The sequence below is a fragment of the Artemia franciscana genome, chromosome 18 (assembly GCF_032884065.1).
Source record: "Artemia franciscana chromosome 18, ASM3288406v1, whole genome shotgun sequence".
Lineage (NCBI taxonomy): Eukaryota > Metazoa > Arthropoda > Branchiopoda > Anostraca > Artemiidae > Artemia > Artemia franciscana.
This window is the reverse complement of record NC_088880.1, coordinates 16,299,485-16,324,344: the sequence shown is the minus strand read 5'-3', so window position 1 is coordinate 16,324,344 and position 24,860 is coordinate 16,299,485. Positions and strand designations below refer to the sequence as shown.

The 24,860-nt window shown below is 34.7% G+C and overlaps 1 protein-coding gene across 1 annotated transcript in view; it reads left to right on the top strand.

The window, feature by feature from the left end:
- Nucleotides 1–24,385, top strand: part of LOC136038678 (leucine-rich repeat-containing protein 24-like) — a 56,556-nt gene extending 32,171 nt beyond the window's left edge. The window contains exon 3 of the mRNA XM_065721957.1: nucleotides 12,711–24,385. Within this exon, the coding sequence (XP_065578029.1) occupies nucleotides 12,711–14,363 (1,653 nt within the window). The 3' untranslated portion in view covers nucleotides 14,364–24,385. The remainder of the gene's footprint in view (nucleotides 1–12,710) is intronic.
- Nucleotides 24,386–24,860: the final 475 nt, after the last annotated feature.

Sequence of the window (24,860 nt, the reverse complement as noted above, 5' to 3'; positions counted from 1 at the left end):
CTGTCGCTCCACCAGAAAAAGAAGGAACAAATCAAGAAGTAGGACAGCGGTCAGAATTTTTCCTGTTTCTGTTAAATAAGGCTGTTTTTCAAGACAGTCTGGAAACAAAAAAATAGCAACAGAGTTTGACTCTTTGATAAAGCTCTACTTTTTAAAGTAACAAAAAACTTTAGCGTAAAGAGCGGGGCGTTGAGAAGGGGACACCCCCTTTCATATACGGAATAATTTCTATTCGTTTAAAGTTTTAATGTCACTCCTTACTTTCAGTTAAAAAAAAACTTTTTTTATTTATTTGCTGCAAGAGTTCATTTAGATTTCTGTTTCTGGTGCTACTTTACGGTGACCTTCCTTTTGCTTTAGCTATGCTTGGAAAAGGCGAAGAAAATTCATTCACCTCTGTAGCGTGATTAAATAAAAAAAAACAAGTGTTTTTAACTGAAAGTGAGGAGCAAAATTAAAACTTAAAACGAACAGAAATTACTTCGTATATGAAAGGGGCTGCTTCCTCATCAACGCCCCGCTCTTGACGCTAAAGTTTGACTCTTTCTCTCAACTCTTCTTTTTAAAACAGTAAAAAACTTTAGCGTAAAGAGCGGGGCGTTGGTGAGGAAGCAGCCCCTTTCATATACGAAGTAATTTCTGTTCGTTTTAAGTTTTAATTTTGCTCCTTAGTTTCAGTTAAAAAAACTTGTTTTTTTTTAATTTAATTTCTGAACGTTTTTCAATCAATGCATGTTTTGATTTTGGCTCTCCGCAGAGGAATAATTAAAACGAAATTTGCATATTTATTATTTTTTTTTGCTAAATGGCTTTCTCATAATTTTGATTGAATGATTTTGAGAAAAAAGAGCGGGGGAGAAAGCCTAGTTGCCCTCCGATTTTTTGGTTAATTAAGATAAAAGGCAACTAGAACTTTTAATTTTTTACGAATCTTTTTTTTAGTAAAAGATATACGTAACTTATAAATTAGCTTACGTAAAGAAGTTTTGTATTCTCATGTTTTATTACATATATGAGGGGGTTCGCCCCCTCGTCAGTACCTTGCTCTTTACACTAAAGCTTAAATTTTGTCCCAATTCATTAAGAATGACCCCTGAATCACCAAAGCCGTAAAATAAATAGTTGAAATTACTAAAAATACTTTAGCGTAAAGAGCAGGGTATTAGGAGGAGGTGAGCCCCTCATATGGGTAATAATTTCTGTTCGTTTTAAGTTTTAATGCTGCTCTTTACTTCCAGCTGAAAAAAACTTTTTCTTATTTCTTTTTTCATTGTTTTTTTTTTAATAATGCTAGTAAATCCTGCGCCCCCTTCATGGAAATTTTCTTCCACCATGACCAATTCCTCGATGGAAAGCTCCCCCAGCCTATCTCCCTATTCTCAACCCCTCCCCCCAACCAAAAAATCCCACTGAAAACACCTGCACACTTCCCAATAACCATTACTATATGTAAGCACTGGTCAAAGTTTGTAACTTGTAGCCCCTCCCACGGGGACTCTGGGCGAGTAAGTCGTCCCCAAAGACACAGTTATAAGGTTTTTCGACTACGCTAAATAAAATGGCTATCTCAGAATTTTGATCCGTTGACTTTGGGAAAATAATTAGCGTGGGAGGGGGCCTAGGTGCCCTCCAATTTTTTTGTTCACTTAAAAAGGGCACTAGAACTTTTCATTTCCGTTAAAATGAGCCCTGTCGCAACATTCTAGGACAACTATGTGGATACGATCACCCCTGGAAAAAAAACAAAACAAACAAACAAACAAACAAACAAATAAACACGCATCCGTGATCTGCCTTCTAGCAAAAAATACAAAATTCCACATTTTTGTAGATAGGAGCTTGAAACCTCTACAGTAGGGTTCTCTGATACGCTGAATCTGATGGTGCGATTTTCGTTAAGATTCTATGACTTTTAGGGGGTGTTTCCCCCTATTTTCTAAAATAATGCAAATTTCCTCAGGCTCGTAACTTTTGATGGTTAAGACTAAAATTGATGAAACTTATATATTTAAAATCAGCATTAAAATACAATTCTTTTGATGTAGCTATTGGTATCAAAATTCTATTTTTTAGAGTTTTGATTACTATTGAGCCGGGTCGCTCCTTACTACAGTTCGTTACCACGAACTGTTTGATCCTATTTACCCTAAGGAACATTTAATACCGAATCTATCTTCATCAAGCGATATCTTTATTTCATTGCTTATAGGCGTTTTTAAAACTAAAACTAAAACCTTTAAAACTAAAACATTTTTAAAACTAAGAAGTTTTGTACAACGGTATGAGTAAAATAAGAAACTTTCATAGCTTAGTAACTCCAGTTAGATTTCAAGCAGGGTCAAAATTCATTCCAATCCCAACTTCTACTTTAACAATTTCCTATTTCTATTTGGCAACTGAGAAATTTAGATTTATGTCAAGTCAGGGCTTGACGGAGGCAAAGTTATAGCCCAATTTATGTATAAGAGCTTTCTAAAGCCGGCTTTCTTAATGTGTTCAAATCGACAATTACAGGATAGGACAATTTTTTAATGCTGTTCCCAGCAGGGAATTAAGGATTTTTTAAAAATATAATATTTTGCTGATGGAAGCAATCAGCCAGCTGGAATGATTTTAACTAGTTGTGATTATAAATCGTAGTGACTTTAATTCTCTGCCTTAAGGAGCTTGTATAGCATTTATTTGTCTTTTTATTAAATAGATTTATTGCCAAAATTTAAGCGGCTGTATTTATCAGATTAAAAAAGCAACCAACAGGGTACAATAACAAAAAAGGCAGGCTGCATTACTCTTTGTGACCAAGTAAGGGCAATTTCTTAATATAAGAAAGAGTAGTTACAACACGGTGTGTATTTTTCGTCATTACATAATTTCAAAGGGTGGTCCACTTCTCCTTCAACATCCACCATTTGTTGCACCACTCGTGGTAAGCCGTGTACCACGCAGAGGTGCACTTCAGTCACGTCCCATCTCCTCATTCAATACTTGTTACACTTCCACCACTTGCAACTAATTGCACACGACTTTTGAAAGTCGATCACCCCTCAAATAAATTAGTCACGAATCTGCTAAGTTAAGAGTCAATCACGTTCGTTGACGCACCAGCAGAGTCATAATAATATAGCAAAGTGAATTTAATCGACTCCCAAGGGATCTTTGTTAAGATTTCAGTCTGATTTCTAATTTGAAAATTTTAACTACTAGCAGTAATACCCACCTATAAGATAGTTACATAAAACAGATGAAAAAATTTGGATGTCAAAATGAAAACTAAAAATGAAAAACACCAAGGAAAACCTACCATTTGATTTTGGGGCCGGGGCTCCGGTTAAGTGAAATTCCCTTTTTATGTGTTTTTATCAATTGCAGGTGAAAAAGCGCATATTTTTTATTTTTTTATATTTCATGTTTTGGGAGGGAGGGAAGATCAAACCCAGGCCCTCTCCACTCCCTCGGATAAGACAACCATATATAACGGCAATTTTAGATTAGGGCGTATGTGAATACAGTATAAAAGACAAATACACAGCTGTTATTTATTGGCTTGGGCTGAAGATTGTTTGACAAATTAATAAAAAAAAATCACATATTAAAATAATGGAATCTTCCAATTTGTGTTGTTGGAGACATGACAAGCTTATCATTCAGCACGGCTATGCCACTTGACAGCATACTAAAAGAAAACTTGTGATCCCTAGTGATTTCAATTAGCCAAAGAAAACAGCGTCATTCCTGTGTCATCGATTCACCAGAGCTTATCATTCTTGATAAACTTTTCTAAGCCGAGGGATGAAGCACTGAACATGGAAGGTGTAGACGACACTGCGTCTTTGTATCCAAGATTGTTGCCTGTGCCTCAGAAAATTCCAACGCTCTAGCTCCCTGCTCCTATGCCTTTGGTGACTAGTGGTCTTATGGGTCTCAAACTGCATCTGAAATGTTTGTTCCTTTTTGTTTTTTTCGATCTATGTCAAGAGGATAAATACTTCATATCCTTCAAGAATTTAATAACTATTATTTGATAAAAATGTCTATACTATATTGTGTACTTTACATGCTATATGCTACATAAACAACGCAGCCGATGGTGTAGTCACTTGTTCTAAACACTGCTTACTTAATATGAACGTGGAAGCCTTTCAAATTGAGAACGAATGGATTTTGTAAAGTAAAATGTTTTTAGGAACTTGAAACTTACAGAGTAAGAAATAAGCTGAGTTTCATTCCACAACTCATTTAAAAGCAGAACCAAAAACTAACAGAAGGAATGACACTTTACCCTAAAGTAAATGATGCTTAAGGCTATTTTTTTTTATCAACAGTTGCTGTTGAATAAAAGTATTTAATTGTCAAAATGATGTGCAGAATTCAGTTTCAGGGGAGAGGTAAAATTTTGAAAAAGGGCCAAAAATAGGCCAATTATACGTGAAGTATGAGAAAAGACAGAAAGGCTTCTAGAAGTCCTGGAAAGTTTATTGTGGCATTGGTCCTAAGACCCCTCCTCCTTTGGCAAGGGTCTGATAGTCAAAACTTTGTTGGAAACGATACATTATGCTTATATTTAGATTATTACCCGCAAAGTAGCCCTGACTAGCCAATGGGAGGATTCGCGGCGTTTGAGAAACACCGATTACGCCAAATATTGATTATATAATGGCTAATTAAGACTTATGGCAGTCAGGTTATGGCAGTAGTAGACCTACACCTGGCAAGACAAATCAAGAGATTTGTCGCCATGCTCATGACCATTGACAGTTTCAAACAACCTGACTAACCAAAAAGTTTGAATGAATACTTCATTCAAACTTTTGCAAGACATCAGTGGGGAAAAAGGTGCTCCAAGGACATCTGGGTTCCTCTGATAACCTAAAATACTCACAATATGTGATTGGAATAGCCCTTTCCTTACTTTCTACGATGATCGGTTCTATATGATGAGGCTAGGAAAATTATCAAACAGTTCGTGGTAACGAACTGTAGTAAGGAGCGATCCGGCTCAATAGTAACCAAAACTCTAAAAAATTGAATTTTGATATAAATAGCTACATCAAAAGAATCGCATTTTAATGCTGATTTTAAATATATAAGTTTCATCAAGTTTAGTCTTAGCCATCAAAAGTTACGAGCCTGGGAAAATTTGCCTTATTTAGGAAAATAGGGGGAAACACCCCCTAAAAGACGTAGGATCTTAACGAAAATGACACCATCAGATTCAGCGTATCAGAGAACCCTATTGTAGAAGTTTCAAGCTCCTATCTACAAAAATGTGGAATTTTGTATTTTTTGCCAGAAGACAAATAACGGGTGCGTGTTTATTTGTTTTTTTTGTTTTTTTTTTTTTTTTTTTTTCCCCAGGGGTCATCGTATCGACCAAGTGGTCCTAGAATGTCGCAAGAGGGCTCATTCTAACGGAAATGAAAAGTTCTAGTGCCCTTTTTAAGTGACTAAAAAAATTGGAGGGCATCTAGGCCCCCTCCCACGCTCATTTTTTTCCCAAAGTCAACGGATCAAAATTTTGAGATAGCCATTTTGTTTGGCATAGTCGAAAATCTTAATAACTATGTTTTTGGGGATGACTTACTCCCCCACAGTCCCTGGGGGAGGGGTTGCAAGTTACAAACTTCAACCAGTGTTTACATATAATAATGGTTATTGGGAAGTGTACAGACGTTTTCAGGGGGATTTTTTTGGTTTTGGGGGTAGGGTTGAGGGAGGGGGCTATGTGGGAGGATCTTTCCTTGGAGAAATATGCCATGGGGGAAAAAAATTCAATGAAAAGGGCGCAGGATTTTCTAGCATTACTATAAAAAAAAACAATGAAAAAATAAACATGAAAACGTTTTTTCAAATGAAAGTAAGGAATAGCATTGAAATTTAAAACAAACAGAGATTATTACGCATATGAAGGGTTCTAAAAATACTTTAGCATAAAGAGCGAGGTATTTAGGAGGAGATAAATACCTCGCTCTTTATGCTAAAATATTTTTAGTGATTTCAACTATTTATTCTACGGCCTATTTGATTCAGGGGTCATTCTTAAAGAATTGGAACAAAACTTACGATTTAGTGTAAAGAGTGAGGTATTAACGAGGGTACAAACCCCCTCGTACACATAATAAAAACATAAAAATATAAAAGTTTGTTACGTAAGTTAATTCTTAAGTTACGTATATTTTTTACTAATAAAAACGTTCGTTGAATATTAAAAGTTCTAGTAGCCTTTTTAAGTAACCGAAAAATTGGAGGGCAGCTAGGCCTCCTTCCCCACCCCTTATTTCTCAAAATCGTCTGATCAAAACTAAGAGAAAGCCATTTAGCCAAAAAAAAAAATTAATATACTAATTTCATTTCAATAATTTATGTGCGGAGAGCCAAAATCAAACATGCATTAATTCAAAAACGTTCAGAAATTAAATAAAAAAAAACTAGTTTTTTTAACTGAAAGTAAGGAGCGACATTAAAACTTAAAACGAACAGAAATTACTCCGTATATGAAATGGGTTGTCCCCTCCGCAGTCCCACGCTCTTTACGCTGAAGTTTTTAGTTGTTTTAAAAAGTAGAATTGTGGCAAAGAGTTAAACTTTAGCGTAAAGAGCGTGGGACTGCGGAGGGGACAACCCATTTCATATACGGAGTAATTTCTGTTCGTTTTAAGTTTTAATGTCGCTCCTTACTTTCAGTTAAAAAAACTAGTTTTTTTTTATTTAATTACACGGAAGACACGTTTTGACCTTTACTTAGTTCATATTTGTGCGTAGACTCTTATTTCTTTTTTATATTTGTAAATCTGGTGAATGGGGGAAAGAAAATATGACGACAGAGAATAAAACCGGAAAACGGATGTTACAACTTGTTTTATCTTTATTCACTATTTTTTAAAACTCAGGAAAAAAATGAATACCTCTTAGGCACACTCGAATCAGGCTTGTCGACAATATGGTGGAATGCAACCGACCAGAAACCACAGTTTGGTTAAAAAAAGAAGAAGAAAAAGGAGCCTTTGTTATAAAACCTGAGTCACCTGTACAGTTGAGGAAATAAAATAATTTCTGTCTTCGGATATTAATTTAACTTTGGCATATTGAATTGGTTCATATACTCTCTGAAGATAGCCTGCTAATAAGTATTTTTCTGGCTAAAGCCGAAAAAAATATTATTTGCTCACTTTGAACAAGATTTTATACGGCTCGAGGTACATAACAGCCCCTTCGTGCCGGAGTAGTCCAGAAGAGAGATGTCCTTTAAAGTGAAAAAAAAAATTGAACTAAAAGTAAACAGCAACATTAATACGTAAAACAAAGAGAAATGTGTACGTATATTTGGGGGTTGCCCCCATCTCAATATCTCGCTGTTTACGCAAAAGTTCGACTTTTTTTCCAATCATTTAGGATAATAATTTTTTTTTAAAGTTCTAGAAAAAACTTTTGCGCAAAGAATGAGACCCCCCTCACGGTCATATACGTAATATTTTCGGTTTGTGTTAAGTTTTAATGTTGCCCCTTACTTTTGGTTGAAAAAACTTGTTTTTTTTTTATTTGTTTTCTGGTCATTTTTAAATTATTCCGGGAAATGGGGATCCCCCTCCATGGAAAATTCCCTCCCCCCACAAAGATTCCTCAAGATCCTCCTACAATATCTCCCTACCGGAAAAATTCCCCCTCTGAAAAACAATCTGTATACATCCCAATAACCAATACTATACGTAGACAATGGGCAAAGTTCATATCTTGCAGCCCGTCCCTGGGGACTCTGGGGGGTCGAGTCATCCTTGGGGGCGTGGAAAGGGGGCCAGGTACCCTCCAATGTTTTTGTTCACTTGAAAAGGACACTACAATTTTTTATTTTCAATCAAATGAGGCCTCTCCCAACCTTCCAGGATCACTGGTTCAATATGATCAACCTTGGGAAAAAAAGAACAAACAAACAAATAAACACGTAGGCCTATCCGTGATCATTCTTCTGACAAAAAATGTAATATTCCACAGTTTTGTATATAGGAGCTTGTAACCTCTACAGTAAGGTTCTCTAATATGCCGAGTCTAATGGTGTGATTTTCATTAGGGTTCTATGACTCTTAGAGGTGTTTTAATGAGGTCATTAGAGTTTTGAAGGTGTTTGCCCCTTTTTCAAAAATTGAGCAACTTTTTTCAGGCTCGTAACTTTTGGTGGGTAACATTAAACTTAATGAGTTTTGTGTATTTCGAGTAAGTATCAGAATTTATGGATGCATCTATTGTTATCAGACTCAGTTTCTTAGAGTTTCGGTTACTATTGAACCGCATCGCTCCTTACTTACAGTTAATCCGTTCGGGAGTTTTGATAAGTCATAAGCAGGTATTTTGTGTAACTTTTATCTTAAAAATCAAATCACATTATCATAAAACTCCATTTGAGCGTGGAGTATTAAGCGAATGGTTGCAGGAAATATGATGCTGTATTTGTGTTTTGTTTGTACAGAGGTTTATGTTAAGTGTTTTTTGTGTGTGTGTGTTTTGTTTGGTTATCCCTTCTCCATATCATGCTGTGGCAGTTGGGGGTATGTGTTTATGTTAAGTTTTTTCAATAATTGTTATTAAATAAATATAAAAACTAAGGTTCAACACCAAATGATTCTTAATCAATTTAGAATTAGAAACTCCATTCAGCCTCATTAGCATGAAAGCCAGAGCAATATGTTTGAGATTTATAAAAGGTTTTTGAAGCAATACTTCAGTCGTTTCAAAACTTTCACAATGAAATTCTAAGAAATATAAAGTATTTAAAGCTTTAAAAATTCAATCCACAGTCAAAATTTAATCTTATTCGTGTTCTTATGCACAATTCTTTACGTCCAAAGAGCAAAGTTATGTATGACTGCTAATGTAAGAAAAGGCTTTAAATATATCAGACTTCGCATTCAAATCTCCATACCGGAACATATAAGAACTAGATGAATTCAGTTTAAGCAGTTCCATCACGATAAATATTATTATGAATAGTTCAGCTAAGTTAAATATAATTTATTGTCTTAGTTTAATATTGAACTTTTTAAGATGTGTTGAAACCCCTGCTAACTATTCCCTCGTCAAAATGAATTCTATTGAGCGCGTTAGTCGTGTAGGGATTGCTAGAAATATCAGATATATCAATTAAGAAACAGATTTGTTGGTTTTGGAGATTCAGAGGGATTTTCCTGCAATTTCTCAACTTTTCCATACAAATTGCTTATATTTGTTTTCGTTTACAAATTTATGCACCCCGCAGTGGTGGTTCTGGCTTCTCTTGCCCCGAGCCCCACCTGTCTACCACAAATTATCAGGCCAAATTTAAACATAATTGTCTTTCGTTAACAAGTATTTTAATTTAATAATAAGTTAATAATTTATGTTTTAATTATTTTTTGTTTAATATTTTAATTGTTTATTTATTTTAATTATTGTTGTTTAATATTTTAATTGTTTATTTATTTTAATTATAGTTGTTTAATTATTTACAATTCATCTTTATTTTATTAATTGAAAATATTTTATTAATGATCTTCATTTGTTAAATGCGCCCTCTGCTTTATCTTATTAAAAACAAAATTTCATAACTCACAAAATAATTATAGCCGTTAGATTGTTTAGTTGAAATGTTGTGCCCCAAAATTTCTGCGCTTGGGACAAGTGCCCCCTCTGTCCCTCCCCTAAAACCGCCTCTGGCACCCTTTCTCCTCTTTTCAGGATACTTCATCATAAATATCTGCGCGTGTGCCTGGATTATTACATCCCAAAACTTTGTTTCTGACCCAGATTTTCTTGACATACAAAGAATTTCAAAAAAAGGAATCCTAATCGATCATTATGCTAATTACACTTTAATATCTTCCCTTACCATTCAACCATTGCAAACAAAACCAAATTTTCAGACAAACTAATTGAAGTGAGAAATAATCATAATTACGAGTGTTAAATACCGTTTAGTCAGATACCGAAAAATTATTGGCCATCTGCCTCGTAACAGCTGGCTCGTTGGAGCCAAATTTCTGGTCGGACACTCCATTATCCATTTTATAAAGAACATTTGTCAAGTACTATACAACCGAGTAAGTGATGACATTCATTAATCAGCTGGTGGGCTGAGGGAGGAATAAAGTAAGAATTATGGTTATAAGAATAGGCATTAGACCAATCAATAAATCGTAGTCGTAAACACAGAAGTTTCAGTCATAAATTAAAAAAGCGTCGCTTGTTAGTCCAAATGACACTTCGGAAAGCCCTAGATATTAAGAAACTGGAGAGAGAGAGAGAAGCTAATTAAAGAGCCAATTTGTTTTGAGTATTTTAACGTGAACTTTTTCCCCTCAAGTGTCTTATCTTTTCCTCAATTCTCCTTCTATTTTGCTACTAGTTGTACCATAATAATTGAAGCTTGCCATGGCTGGCAAAAAAAAGATGAATCGAAGCCCATTTCCATTTATTGAATGAGCCAAATTAAGATTTGAAGGATAAAATGCATGATGCATATTACTTTTTTTACTGAAAAAAAGTCTTAAATTAATGGACATTCAAAAAAACTTTATATGGGGAGGGGGAGACAATCTAATAATAATTTACAAGTAAATACTTAAAAGCAACCTTTTAGCGTAAGGAAAGTTTAACATTTTAAGGAGTTTGCAGTATCTGTGTGCATTTGTTTGGCTTCCAAGTCTAAGCAAATCACCAGCCTATCCCTTTGGATACCATAGTTTATGAGAACTAGAATCCATAGAATAAACCTTCCGACTATTGGTCGGGCGTAATAAAGATTTTCGGTAGAGTTAATATGAAAATAGCCACCCCATCCTAGCCTCATTGGTGTCATTGCACGAACATGCTAGAGGAAGGGGCAAAATGTATTGAAGGAAGGGGGGACAATCTTTTTTCCACTTTTTCGAATGAAAATACCAGCAGAACATATTTCGAAATCTTTGCAGAATTAAAAGTGGTTAAATGACAACACTGTATTGATTGACAAAAAAAGCAAAAAACTGCGTGATATGGTTACACAAGACTGTCAAACCACTCCAAATTGGGTACTGGCTCACCTTTGTGTTATTTAATCTATGCCATTGTTTTCCGCAAAGGGTAAAGTTTTTCTGATTGGCCCTATCCTTTATATGGGTGAAAACTAAAAAAAAAACTTTTAGAAATTATTGACTGTTAAAAATGAATATTTTTTAACACAAGCGAGGGTTCAATACGCATCCATAACCTAATTTTGATATAAAAAAAATCCAATTTAAATTACATGCGCTTCAGTTTGACTATTTCAGAATGACAACAATTGCTGTAATTTACAAAAATGACAAATTTAGGAAAGAGCAGAAACTTCTAAATATTCTTATAAGACAATAGGACGTAGAAAAAAACGAACGGTTCAAAGGAGTAAACTATAAATCTCAGTTTGATAAAATGTCACATAGGGTCTTCTGAATCACCATAAGTGATATTCCACAAGTGGCTCCACCTTCTACTTGGATTTATGTTATTTTAATGCATTTTTATCTAAGTCTTTGATATTTGTGCTTGATTAATGATCTTAAAATCTGTCATCAACTGTTTTACATATGATTTTGTTGATTCTTGACCTCTTAATCTCGGACTTGTACCTCCATGTGAGGTTTCACCTACGGATATCATTTCTATTCTTTTGAGAAGACCAAAGAATACATCCTCTCCTCCTTTCTCCCAATTAATGTCCACATTTTAGAATACGTCCGTTAAATTCTCAACTTAAAGCGGAGAGAGGGAGATATAGCAGCTTATTTTCTCCAGATGAAGCTTCTAACCTTGTTTTTTCTTTCTATCCTATTAGTTTCTGCCGTTTCATTATGATTGTCTTTTTAAAATGTTGAATTTTAGCACGAACCGGCAGTTTTAATAACTTAATTTTGAATAGAGTGAATAATTTCAATAAGTCGAACAAAAAGCAAAATAATAAAAGAAAAATCTGTCAATTTTTTAATCCGGTCGTTAGAAACAACGGCTTTACTGATTCAAAGCAATGTGACGTGATGTTTATGATTGCCATGTTTTAAAACGAAACCAACGCAAATAAAAAAAACAAAAAAAACGAACCGATGATTAACTAAAATCCATTAGTCTCTTTCGCTCGATATAAAACATTTTGAACGTGACGCCAATTAGCCCTAATACATGTGTTACTGAGTACTCAAGTTTCTGAAGAAAGCATACACTTCCTCTAGATTTTACTAATATGACCTGAAAATATAAGCTTTCAAAAACTGCCAAAATTTTAACCATTTTTTTTGCATTTAGCATACTCAAACTTCACTCACTCCTCCAAAGCCATTAATGGCGCATTGGGTGTCAATAGGTTATTGACAGTACTCAGTTGCTAGGTCTTTTAAAAGGGCAGGTAGTGAACATGTCACCCAACCTCCCGGATAGTTGCAATCTAACCCCAGCCCCTGTACTCCCAAAAAGAGCAGCAATACACTGTGTTACCACAGGTAAAAGAAGATAAAACAAAACGAAAATTATTTTCTTGAAGAATATTCCTTTTTCCAGAAAAAAATACCGTTTATTTGCTTCGCTGTTTGTACAAAAAAGTTGTTTTTTCCTAAGCATCATTACTTAAGGTTGCTTTTTAAAAATAAGATCCACTTTGTGAACGGGTTTGTCCATAAGAATATAGATGTTAGTTTACTTTTTTTGAATGGGTGTGACGAGTTTTTTTTTTTTTTCAGGGTCTGACCAATCTAATTGAACTGGACTTGGGTGACAATCTTCTGACATCCGTGCCAACAGGAGTTCTAGCAAATCTCCCAGCACTGATGAGGCTGATACTTTCCAGGAATACTATCCAGCGAATACAGTCAGGTGCATTCAAGGCACTAAAAGACCTAACTACACTAGAACTGAGTCAGTGTGAAATTCTAGAAATAGAAGACGGTGCATTCCTAGGAATGAAAAATTTAGAATGGCTTAAGCTAGATGGCAATCATATAAAGACTCTGAACGGGCAGAAAGTTTTACCTCGCTCACTTCACGGCATTGATTTACACGGAAATCCTTGGAACTGTGACTGTAAATTAAGTGGGTTAAGGAACTGGCTGGTGGAGTCGAATGTCCCAAACGCCATAGAATCAAAATGCTCATCTCCAGAAAGACTGGAAGGTAAACTTATTCGGAGCATTAATAACATCGATTTTGCTTGTTATCCAGAAATAACGCCTTCTAGTATGTTTTTGGAAGTTGCTGCTGGAAGAAACGTGTCTCTGACTTGTAAAGCGCACGGTGACCCAATACCACGTTTACTCTGGTATTTTAAAGGAGAGAAACTTATTAATACAACAAATGAATATGGCCATTCTTGGCATTTATTAAACTATAGTGATGATTTTGAAGCTAAAAGTGAACTGTTTTTGAGTGAATCAACAGATGCTGAAAATGGCACATTTACCTGTGTTGCAATTAACAGAGCAGGCTCAGCAGAGTCGAACTTTACTCTCAGAATTATTACTAAATTTGAAGAGCCGGTAACGCTTCCTTCCTCATTTAATTATGTATACGTTGCAGTAGGTGCAGCAATTGCGTTTACTCTCATAGCAGTGTTAATACTAGTTGTGATTTTTTGGCGATGCTGTTGTCACAAAGATAGACGAAAAGGTGTTAAAAATAAAAATTTGATTGCAAACGAGAGTAGGGATTCTACTTTAAGTAATTTATCTTCAGAAAAACCAGTGCATATTGAACTAAAACCTAATCCTGATTTAATCAACGATACAACGAGTGACTCTAATTGGACCGTTCATAATATTTCAATAAATGATATTAGGTGGACTCCAAGTGGGAGCTCCATCCCAGCTCAATCTCAAGCATATTTCAAGCCGTTAGATTTATCAAGTAGTGATTCTGGAGGAGCTTATGGTGCAAGAGCATGCTCTTCAGTGAGTGAGGAAAAACATTTAGACCGAGAAGGATATCCTGTAGATTATGGACTCCCACGTCCTGCAAAACTTGATTCAAGGAATCCTTATACTATCCAATCTGTATCAAACTACCCACCAGAAGCAATGTACAGCTGCAGCTATGGCCAAGTTTGTCTTCCGGATCAGAAGTATTTTCAAACTTTGAGCCGCATGAATGTAGGGAGTGATGTCAGCAGTGACTCAAAATACAAACAGGAAATACCTCTTCGAGAAGAATACGTGGTGTATAATCAAGATGTATATCCATCTCCTCCTGAAGGGTACAAAACAATTTATCCTAGTCAAACTCTAGTTAGACAAGGTACACCTCAAAAAGTGTCAAAATCTCATGAGCATCCAGGTGAAAGACCTCCACATGAAAGTCCAGATGAAGGATATGATGAGTCAGGAGACGGGACCGAAATTTGATTAAAAGTTACTTTTATTAAAAACTCTAAACGATGATGACATATTTTAGAAAAGAATATAATATATTTTGTTTATCTGTGATAAGTGGTTTGAAACGATTAACGAAAATATTAAAAAATCATGCATGACACAAGTTACGATTCTTCTAACTCCTCAATAAAAAGTTTTTGGTTTCACGATTTGTTTTTTGTTTTAATGTTTTATTCTGTTTTGAGTTATTTTTTTTTTACTTAACAAACTGCTTTTGAAGACAAAAGTATATCATCGAGGTCTTTGGATAATTGAGTATTTGTTTGCAGCTTTTTTTATATTGTTCACCCCCCCCCCAATTCCCCTTAGCTCATTCTTGTCTCCTTTTCAATATGTGGGCCTGGACTTGGTATCATGGTGACATGGAAAATAAAGAAAGAACAAATTAAATTTTCTATTTCAATCAAACAAGACTTCCGAACCTAAGTAATAATCAAATTTTGCTTCAAAGTAAGTCAGAGCAAAAAGCAAAATAAAATTATATTATAGAAGAGCTGTTGAATATGTAAAGAAAAATTGCATCAGATTTGATAACCTTTGATGACAGAAAAATAAATGATTTTGTGCATCAGAAAGTAAAAGTACTTCTTCGATCTGTTCGTCTGTTTTCGAATAATTACCTGTTAAGCTAGCTAGATACTCTTGCCCAGCATAAAAATTAAACAAATACACTTTTTTTGCGTAATTTATCTCTCTTTCACGATGAGAATATTTGAACACTTGGAAAACGTAGCACATAAACTTAGCATTAAGCCGTAGAGTTAATGGAATGGAGTCCTGTTTATAACAGATTGCTAGCTGCTATTCGTCAAGATATTGCCAGCTGGTGGAACAATTAAATTCAGTTTAACTTCCAGATTTTGCTTCGTTGAGACAGATATGGAGCGAGACAGAGATCCAGATAATAAAATATGGATGTGCTGATGATCAAATCCTCAGTAGAACATGACGGCCCTATCTTTCGAAATTCGGTTATCGCAAAAAAATGAATGCAACTCAATACCAAATAGAAAGCCTACATGGTTTCATAGAAACCATGGGATCCGGATAATAAAATATGGATGTGCAGATGATCAAATCCTCAGTAGAACATGACAGCCCTATCTTTTGAAATTCGGTTATTGCAAAAAAATGAATGCCACTCAATACCAAATAGAAAACCTACATGGTTTCGTAAAAAAGCCAAGAGGTGACGTACTAGGCAAGGTTGTGTACACCAAACGCTCCAAGTCAAGATTATAGACACAATCCTGGAAGTGCAAGCTGAGTCCTGGGGACGTGAGGCTTTCTTTTTATTGGAGAACTAAGAGCCAATATGTTTTTTTGGGATAAGGCAAAATTGCAGAATGACAGTATTTTCACTATAGAAGGAGTATTGCTTTTCTTGAATTTTTTAACCTTAGGGAGTTGTCATTTTTCTGGCCCTGCTTCGAAAGGTCTTCCTGCGTTTAAGGAAATAATACCCTGAACAACAGCAACAGAGAATCAGTGTTGCCAGAATGAGTGCAATTGTGCTATTTGGATGCCTCTTGCAGTGGCTTTGTTTGAAATCCTTAAATCGGTAATTTTTCAAAATGATTTTTTAATGGTGGCCTCGGCATGTTTTTGCTTAAAAAATGATTGCTCTGACGCATTTTTCGCTTTTACAGCTACATTACTTCATGCCATGCATCGAGTACCACTGGATAGAATTCTTATCCTGTTCGGAATAATATTCCTAATTTTCACAACTAATTTTAATAAAAGGCATCAAAGAGCATTTTTCAGGGTTCGCATGATTAGTGGAACAAAAGGAGTTCTGGTATTTTTGCCATAAGATGGGATTTTAATAAGATCATCGTGTTAATTTATGGGGGGCTGATAAGTGAAAATCACAAACTTAAATTAATAAAAAAAATATATAATAAAACAAAAAACTGCATTTTTCACGATATTATTTCTAAATACAATAAAAATTAAAGATAAATTACTTAGCTGCCCCCGCCCAGTTTTTCTGACATATGATATTAAATTCTTTTTTTTTTATGTTTTTAAACTCCTATGGTATACTCTCCCCCCCCAATTATGAGGCCTGAAACCGCTAGTATGACTAGTCTCACTAATGCAACTGTTAGCAAACTTCATTTTAGTGTAACGGCAACCCCTATACACTGATTTGCGTTAGCTTTTTTCAAAGTGTTTTCCTATTCTGGTTACCATGCACAAGGGATAAAAAAAAAGTCTTTTTGAACTTGATTTTTTCAAAAAGGGGCTTAGTGTTCTAACCTTTCACAATGTCTCGCGACCAAATCATGTGACAATTTAAAGATTTACATTTGAGAACTTATAGATATCAGTCTTATAAATATGCTACTCTTCAACAGTTCAATATTGTTACACAGTTAAATGGTTGAAAATAATTGGTTAGATTGTTTTTACGAGGCTAAACACAAATCTACAATAGAATTCATTTAAATGTCAAAATTGAAATGATTCATCAAAATAGTTGGGCCCAGGAAAATAATTTGTTAACTTGAATCTAAAAATCAAGTGGCTCACCTTTAAATTTCAGTACGAGAAAAATTTTCGAACTTGGGATAAAGGAAGTATGGCGAATGGTAGCTGTGAAAAAAACATTGATTTCACAGACTGAATACTTATTTGAACATGGGACCCAGGGGATGGCCCCATTTCCATCCCTTAGGTGAATCGTGCCTACAACACAAGCTCCTTTAATATATTGTAGAGAAGCTTTGAAATTGGTTATTACATTTTTAAGAACAAAAGAAATGCCATTTTTTTATTTTCCACTTTTAAATGGGTGCATGAACAATTCTTCTCTTTATTTTATACATTACTCATTTTTTGGTCGAAAATTTACATAAGAATAAGCGACAACTCCACAAAAGTAAGTGACAGTCAAATATGGAACAGAGGTTGTGTTTTTAGCCATCCTACCTTTCACTCTCCTTCAGATATGATTGTCAGGTACCCTTTATTTCTTGTGAATCGAATTATTGTCCTCTTTGTAGGGGGTTTTAAATAAAGGAAGTACCGGGTCAGAATCTTCAAACAGAAGGTAAAAAAGTAGACTATTTTTTAATATAAATGACCTTCATTTTGAAAAATATATTAGAACTACAAGAGCTATTATAATTACAGACACCGCCTTCTCTTGACATATTCAAAACCTCAAATTGTTTTACTTTGAATAGGCTATGGTAATTTTTTAAGTCACTTTGGGTTAGTGTTGAAGAGTATATTTTCTGTAAATTGGGAGGTAATACTAGTTTTCTTTGCGGAATAAATGAAAACATGCCGTAAAAACAAGCATTATAGTTATTTGGCAGAACATTAATGGAAGCCTGAATATTTTATATTCCAGATAGGCTTAGTTACTATAAAGCTTATCATTGACATAACCTACTGGACACTACAAAAAAACATTAACCTTTACATATTACAGTACGCATCACAGTGTGTTGTCGGGCTTATTTGCTGTTAACACAGCTCAAGAAGATCCTATTATAAGATTGTAATATTTCATCATCGGTATGAATGATACAAACGATACATCAGTGTAAATTAGATTTTTTTTTTTTCATATTCATTGTCTCAATTTGAAGCATTAGCTATGCGGTAATAGTTACTTGAATCGAGGGTTTATTGTTTAATGCGAAATAACGTAAACTTACAAGTAACCACCTTGTCATCCCCTAATATTCATTTGAATAATTACGACTGGGTTTAATTTTCTACATAAAATGATAATATTACTCGAATCGCTATTTATTCATCACTTTAAAACATGTTGTTTATAAGTAAAAACAAAAATGTACTTAAAGCCCAAGCTCAGTTTCAGACCCAGGATAATACATACTTTTGTTTCGATAGCTTGACTTTTCGAGGACAATTTGGAAAGAAAATCTTTATAAATATTTAAAGTTTATTTTGCGCTATCAATTAAGTTGAAAACTAAATGTGAACTCAGAACTTCTCGAAACAGTTTCAACCTTCCTTAAATAACTAAAATAAAGCTAAAACAAAATGCGATGGTAAATATATCTTCAAAAAATAACGATTTTGAGTTTTAATGTTCCAAAAGCTTTCTATACACAAAATAATGAACAGTAATTGATTTCAGTTCAGCTATTTTGCTTTTTCTGATTTCTTCTGACTAAAATTTGATTTGCTTCGTATCAATGCAACCCTTTTTCAATAACTGTAACCCAACTTTTACCCAAACAGTCTAGCATATTTCTTCTTTAAAAAAAGTTCTTGCTACCATATAATGCTTGACTTGTATCGAGAAAACGACCTCAATGAGCCCTCAAGGAATCCTAAAAAAGATTGTTTTACAATTACAAATACAGATGTTTCTAGTAGAAACTGATCAATTTAACCCAAACAGGAAGGCAAGGCAAACCTTGGTGCTTCACTAGGAGTGCAGTTGAAATTGGAAACTACTAGCCTCGCTGGTAATACAGAGCTGCTCATCAGACCTAAACATTAAAAGCAAGTTCAGTTTAATCCGTCAGAATATGGATTTTCACTCTATGTTTGTTTGAATCTAACCCAAAATTTTCTGAAAGTTAGAAGGTTGTTTGGTTTTTAAACCTTTTTTTTCGATTTTAGACTATTCAAACCTTGGCTAGTATGCAGAATATAAGTCAGCTAAATTTATATAACATTACTACTCTCAGCTCTAATATAAATATACCTACTAGGCCCTTTTGTGTTAAGTGGTTCTTTTATATCTGGCACAACGGAAAGTAAAATTAGTAAAAGAGGAAAAACCACCAAGATTTTATTGGAATTCACATATTAACTAAATTATTTCGATGGGTCGAGGTAGGTAGTGCGGATCAGTTTTTCTCCGAAGATTGACTAGAGTTTGCTCTCGTCCAAAAGTTGGGTTAGGGTCCAAAAGTTCGGTTAGGGTCCAAAATTTGGGTTAGGGTCCAAAAGTTGGGTTAGGGTTGTTGTTCAATTTGGTCGTCATTTCAATTTTGTTGGTTTTTATCTTGGTTTATTTTCGTCTCTAATATTGGATGTTGTTGATTTTTTCCGCTCTTGTTTATTTTAGTTTCTTTGTTTTGAATTGAGCATGATTGCCAAAGTATTGGTCTGATTCAATTTCTTTCGTTTCTATTGTTCCCACTTTGGTGATTTAGACATCAGAATAATGTCTTTATTTCATTGTGCATATTACCTAAAATTTGTTCTTCTGTATTTCCTTTGTTGCTGGAACAACATTTCCATTAATTATAAATAAATTTTTTGATCTATTTTTGTAATAGCAAGAAAACTAAAAAAAAAACTAGTCCAGGGTCGCTATGATATAATGGATGACAAAATGATCTTAGTTTGATTAGTTTTTAAGTCGTCAAAGTCTTTTGAAAATATGTAACAACACCAGATAAACTTGTCTTGGGTTATTAATGCTAGACAATTGATAATATATGATTTCAAATCATCGTAGGAAACAGTAGTTTGAGTTCTGTTAAGTTGTCCACCAGAGGCTGACATGCTATTTTTAATACTACAGAAGATTACTTGGTGGCTCATACTTTATTGAAAGTGAGCTTTGTTCGTTTGTCAATTGGGATTATAAAAGCAAACCCTCTTAACTGCTTCAAGCTGAACTATTTTAGCATATTTTGTGTGATATCCTGATCAGGCTTTTGGTTTTCCAGGGGGGTGTGATATTTGGGGCGCCTTTGCATTTCAAATACAAAAACCAATATCCCAGTGTAATTAGGCTCTAAAAATAAAGGTTTAACAAGTGTAATTTTTATTCAGAAAGGAATTTATTAAAATCACTAAACCTACTCAAAACTTGAGTATTCTAGCGACATTGAAGCATTCCCAAAGATTAACCTTACGCTGCCTTAAAACAGATTACTATGGTAGGTAGGTCTTTAAAAAAACACCTATAATTTGTATTATATTTTGAATTCAAAACTGTTGAGTTATTGAATTCGGAACTATGTTACTCTTGCAAAATGATTCAATTTATGTAATTAAGTAAGTAAGTAAGACGGCACTAGATCCTTAAGGTCCGAACTGGCGGTGCTGATATCTGTCTCATGGCCCTTCAGCCAGGAAGTGCAATGGGGGATTGGGGGCCAACCATCCTGTGCTTTCACACACCCTTCCTGCTTACCTTCCCCAGATTTCTCCAGGTACCCATTTAGAGCTGGGTCGACTCTGGTTGAGCTTACAGAGTCGCGCCACTGACCCCCGTCCCAAACTAAATAACTGGTCACAGCTGGGATTGAACCCGTGCCCGTGCCCCTTGGACAAAGAATTCCCACGCCAGTGCGACAACCACTTAGCCAGGACGGCGTTCTTGACCAGGACGGCTTTTCAATTTATGGCTTGCATTTTACAAACCTCAACAAAATAACTTGAATATAATAAAACATTTTTACTTAAACAGAAAACATTCTGTTAGTAACATATTTAGGCATACAATTGCCTAAAATACACATCGAATTAAGAATAAGTATCGAAATGTTCAGAAAAGCACATAAGCACATAAGTTGAGCTGCTATTGAAAAACTTAGCTCGTTACAACCAGGATTTGGAAGTTGGTTTAGAAAGAACCGGACAGAAACTCTATGTTATTTACTAATTTTTACCCCTATTATGAATTCTTTAAGATTATCGATCTATCCAAGTTACATACAGCTAGTACTATTTCACATAACCTACACTTTTGATACCACAAAATGGATAAATTTTCTAATCCATTTTCACCATTGTAAAAGACTGCAAATTTCACTTTAAATTGATAGTACTAATTACGGCTACTCCAACTTCCGAATTCAACATCACGAACCCATTTAAGCCTTTATTCAAATTTTTATTCCCACTATGCCACCAAAAGTTTGTGCTTTAAAAGTTATACTAGAGGTTTTGTGTTCAGAAGTTTTTGTGCGTGACTTTGACAAGAAAATGAGAGGAAAAATAAACGTGAAAAGTTTGGAAGTAAGTATAAAAATAATTAAACGTAGAACCAATTAAAAAGTTCGTACAAGCCTTTTACTGGATTGTGACCTGATAACATCGTTTAACCTTTGGCAATATTTATCAAAAGAAAAACGACTAAAAAATTAAATGTTGTGTTCCTCTCAGATCCTGAAGGATATATTTTGTCAGCTCCAGCGAGCCTGTTTTTACAAAGGTCTGAAAATCAGCTATTAAAAAATTGAATTTGGAACTAAAGAAACCGTCAATGCAACAACAAAAAAAGTAAACACCATTTATTTTTTTACTTTTATTCACCAATTGAAGGCGGAAATAAATAGTGGTTTAACTTTAATCGGTAAAGTCTTCGCTTCCTAAACATAAGCAGCGCTGTTTGTCGTCATTGGTTAGAACAATCTGCAGTGAATAGAAATGTCGGTCAGTGTGTTTGAACTGTTTTGAGGTAACTCTTACCAGTCAGTTAAGCATTCTTGAATTTGGCAATCTAATCTAATTTTCTAATCTATTTGGCAATATAATATAATATAATCTTCTTCTCTCTCTCACACCAGGCTTCGCAGCGCTGTAGATAAGCAATATGTTGCTAGTTCTGGCAATTATGTTGCTTTATTATTATTAATTATACTTGTAAGCAACTAAGAGTACATTCCTTTGAAACAATTTCTTCTGAAAGGTCATTGCATATGGCAAAAATAGGTCAAACAAAGCTTTCCCTGTTGTGCTTCTGGCAGGGAGTTGTTCACTGTAGGTAATCCTGACAAGAAGTACTATGGTGAGAGTTCTAATTAGCTTAGCTCTGGAAGTTCTGAGTTCACACAGCTCTTTACTTGGAAGAGTGTATATATCTTTCATGACATATGGTAAACATGGAACCTTTCATATCTTAACATAAGTGAAACACTGACATACACTCCACTTAAAGGACTCCTTTAACAATTGATGTTTGTTGGCAAAATGTTTATTCCATGTTGTTGCTCTAACTGGTCAATTTTGGTTTCGTTCATAACTTATCCCAACGTGATTTATGTTCGATCTGTCGAGTGTGACTCTCTGGGAAATTTTTTGGTGCCCAAAAGGCCTTCTTGATAATTTTCACAGTCATCCAAGGAACAAAGAAAGCAATTAGTAGGATAGTTGTCAAAAACAGAGTCACTCTCTTCAACCCAGGTATACCAAACCGGGATTAAATCAAACTTGGCCTCGTCCTACTTTTTTGTAAGCCACTTGGTAGGTTACTTGAAAACATAAACTGACTGAAATATCAAAGGTTTTTTTTGGAATACGGCACAATCTTTTAATTCTAGAATAGATCTGAAGGGGGTTCCCAAGAAAAGTTAAAGATTGGGACTTTAGAAGAACATTTTCTCACTGTTCTGAAAGATCCCTGCTTATATTTCCTCCAAGAATCTCATCAGTTTTCATCTACTTTAATGGCGACTTAGATTTTATTTTTGATGAGGTGTTTTTATTTTTAAATGGTCAAAGGATTTACGTAAAAGAATAAAGCCTTATAAGATACGCAACAAATGCTTCTAATCCTGCTTCTTTTTGCAGTGAAAAAAATTACTTGAGACGCGAAAAGAATATTGTGAGCGTGTAATATTCGAATTACCAAAGTTAAATGTTTTGGGATGAGCAAAGAGTGTGCCGAGCCAAGGCGTAATATTTATAATAGCATAGAGTAGAGGTTCCCAACTGATTTGGGGCTTTATCCCACCTAGGAATTTCTAAAATGCTGATCCCTCCCCCCTCGTGACATTTAAATTTTGTTATTAAAGATATTATTTTTATTCGGCTGAAGGAAGCTTAAAAGGTCATTAAATTGGTATCTTTTTTGTCGTGGTCCTTTAGGCATAGTTTACACTAATGAAAAATATCACCTTAATGCGGCACCTTTTATACAATGTATAGCATAATTGCAGTACTATTATGTATCTTTTTAGCTCTTTAAATGCATTTGAATGTGACATCATTCAAATGATTTTTTTTTAATTAAAGCTCGAAAGCATAGTTACCCGAAGGATGAGGTCCTGTTCATGACCATCAGAATATTATCATGCCCTAATGATGGGGTCTCAAACCCACGTTTGGGATCACTGGGAAAGAGGGGTGAGGAATTCTGAATGAATTCATTAAGTAATTAAGCTAAAAAAAGAGGAATGTTTTGCTAAAACAAACAAGCTATAAAAATAAAACAAGATAAACAGCTATAAAATTTTTTTTGAATAAAACAACAAGACATAAAAATGAACGAGAAAACAAAACCGAATAATAGAAAAAATAAACAAGAAACGTCTTTGTAGTGTATTATTTTTACAGTGTAATTTATTAGTCAGAAAAACAATTGCAAACGTTACTAATATAAATATATAATAATTTAAGTAGGCTTTGCTTTATACAGTCCAATAGTAACTAAAGGGGTTTTGTTCCTGCCACCCTTCGCAACAGAAAATGTCGTAAAGGCCGTTGATTATGATCCGCTATTCCGAATTTCTAATATTACTGTGCTGTAGTCAAACTGAAAACCTGCTCATTTGAAGCAAAGAAGAAACGCTTATAAATAAATTTCCACAACATGGACGAAGCTCAAAAAAAGAAAAAAACGGAGAAAATTATTAGTTATATGGCATATATGCTTGTCCAGCAAGAACTAGTTTGAACAACCAGTTTTTTTTTAACCAAAGATATAACTTTTAAGTTATTTGTCGTAATAATTTTGTCTTAGTTACGTTTGGTGTTTTTATTTTCGTTCTGATTTTAAACCCAAGGGGGTGCCTACTTTCCGGTAGCTGGTGTATATCTCAAAACTCCATGTGTGCTGCGTAGCTCCCCACACTTGGCAAAGTTTTCACCACGCTTAGTATGCGTCACGTGATGTGCGTGATTTCGGAAAGTCGACACCCCTGGTTCAGACCATTTGTGAGTGCATATTTAAGTAAGATAACGGTACCAAATCATACACTAAATATTATGTGAATGCTAGCTAGACTTTGTTATGTAATAAACGGTATTTCTTATAACCATTGTTACATCTCTTCAGTTTTGTCTTATATTCATGTTTGTGTCCAGTAGAGCACATGAAACTTAAGCCACCAATTTACGAGCTTAGAGCAGTTAGAAAGATAATCACTTGATAGTCGATTGGCCCTCCTACCCAAATTTCAAAAATTAAATTAGATGCTCAGTTTCCAACATTTAGCAGAGGAACGAAGGTCTTTTCAAGAGTTTTTCCCTTCCAATGAGTACCAGTGAGTCTGACGGTTACTGAACCAGAGTTCTACCTATACCCATTCTCTTTAATTATGCTTTGAACACATACGGGCTAGCATACGCTAAATAGAATATCCTTTTTCCCAAACTTTTTCATACTCTTCATCTTCCTTAAGATTTACGAGAATCATTGGTCACTATAGCCAACAAGGACGGTAGATGACATTTAAGGACGGGAGAAGAAAACCCACATACAATTCCAACTAAAGGTAGTGGCGAGTTTGG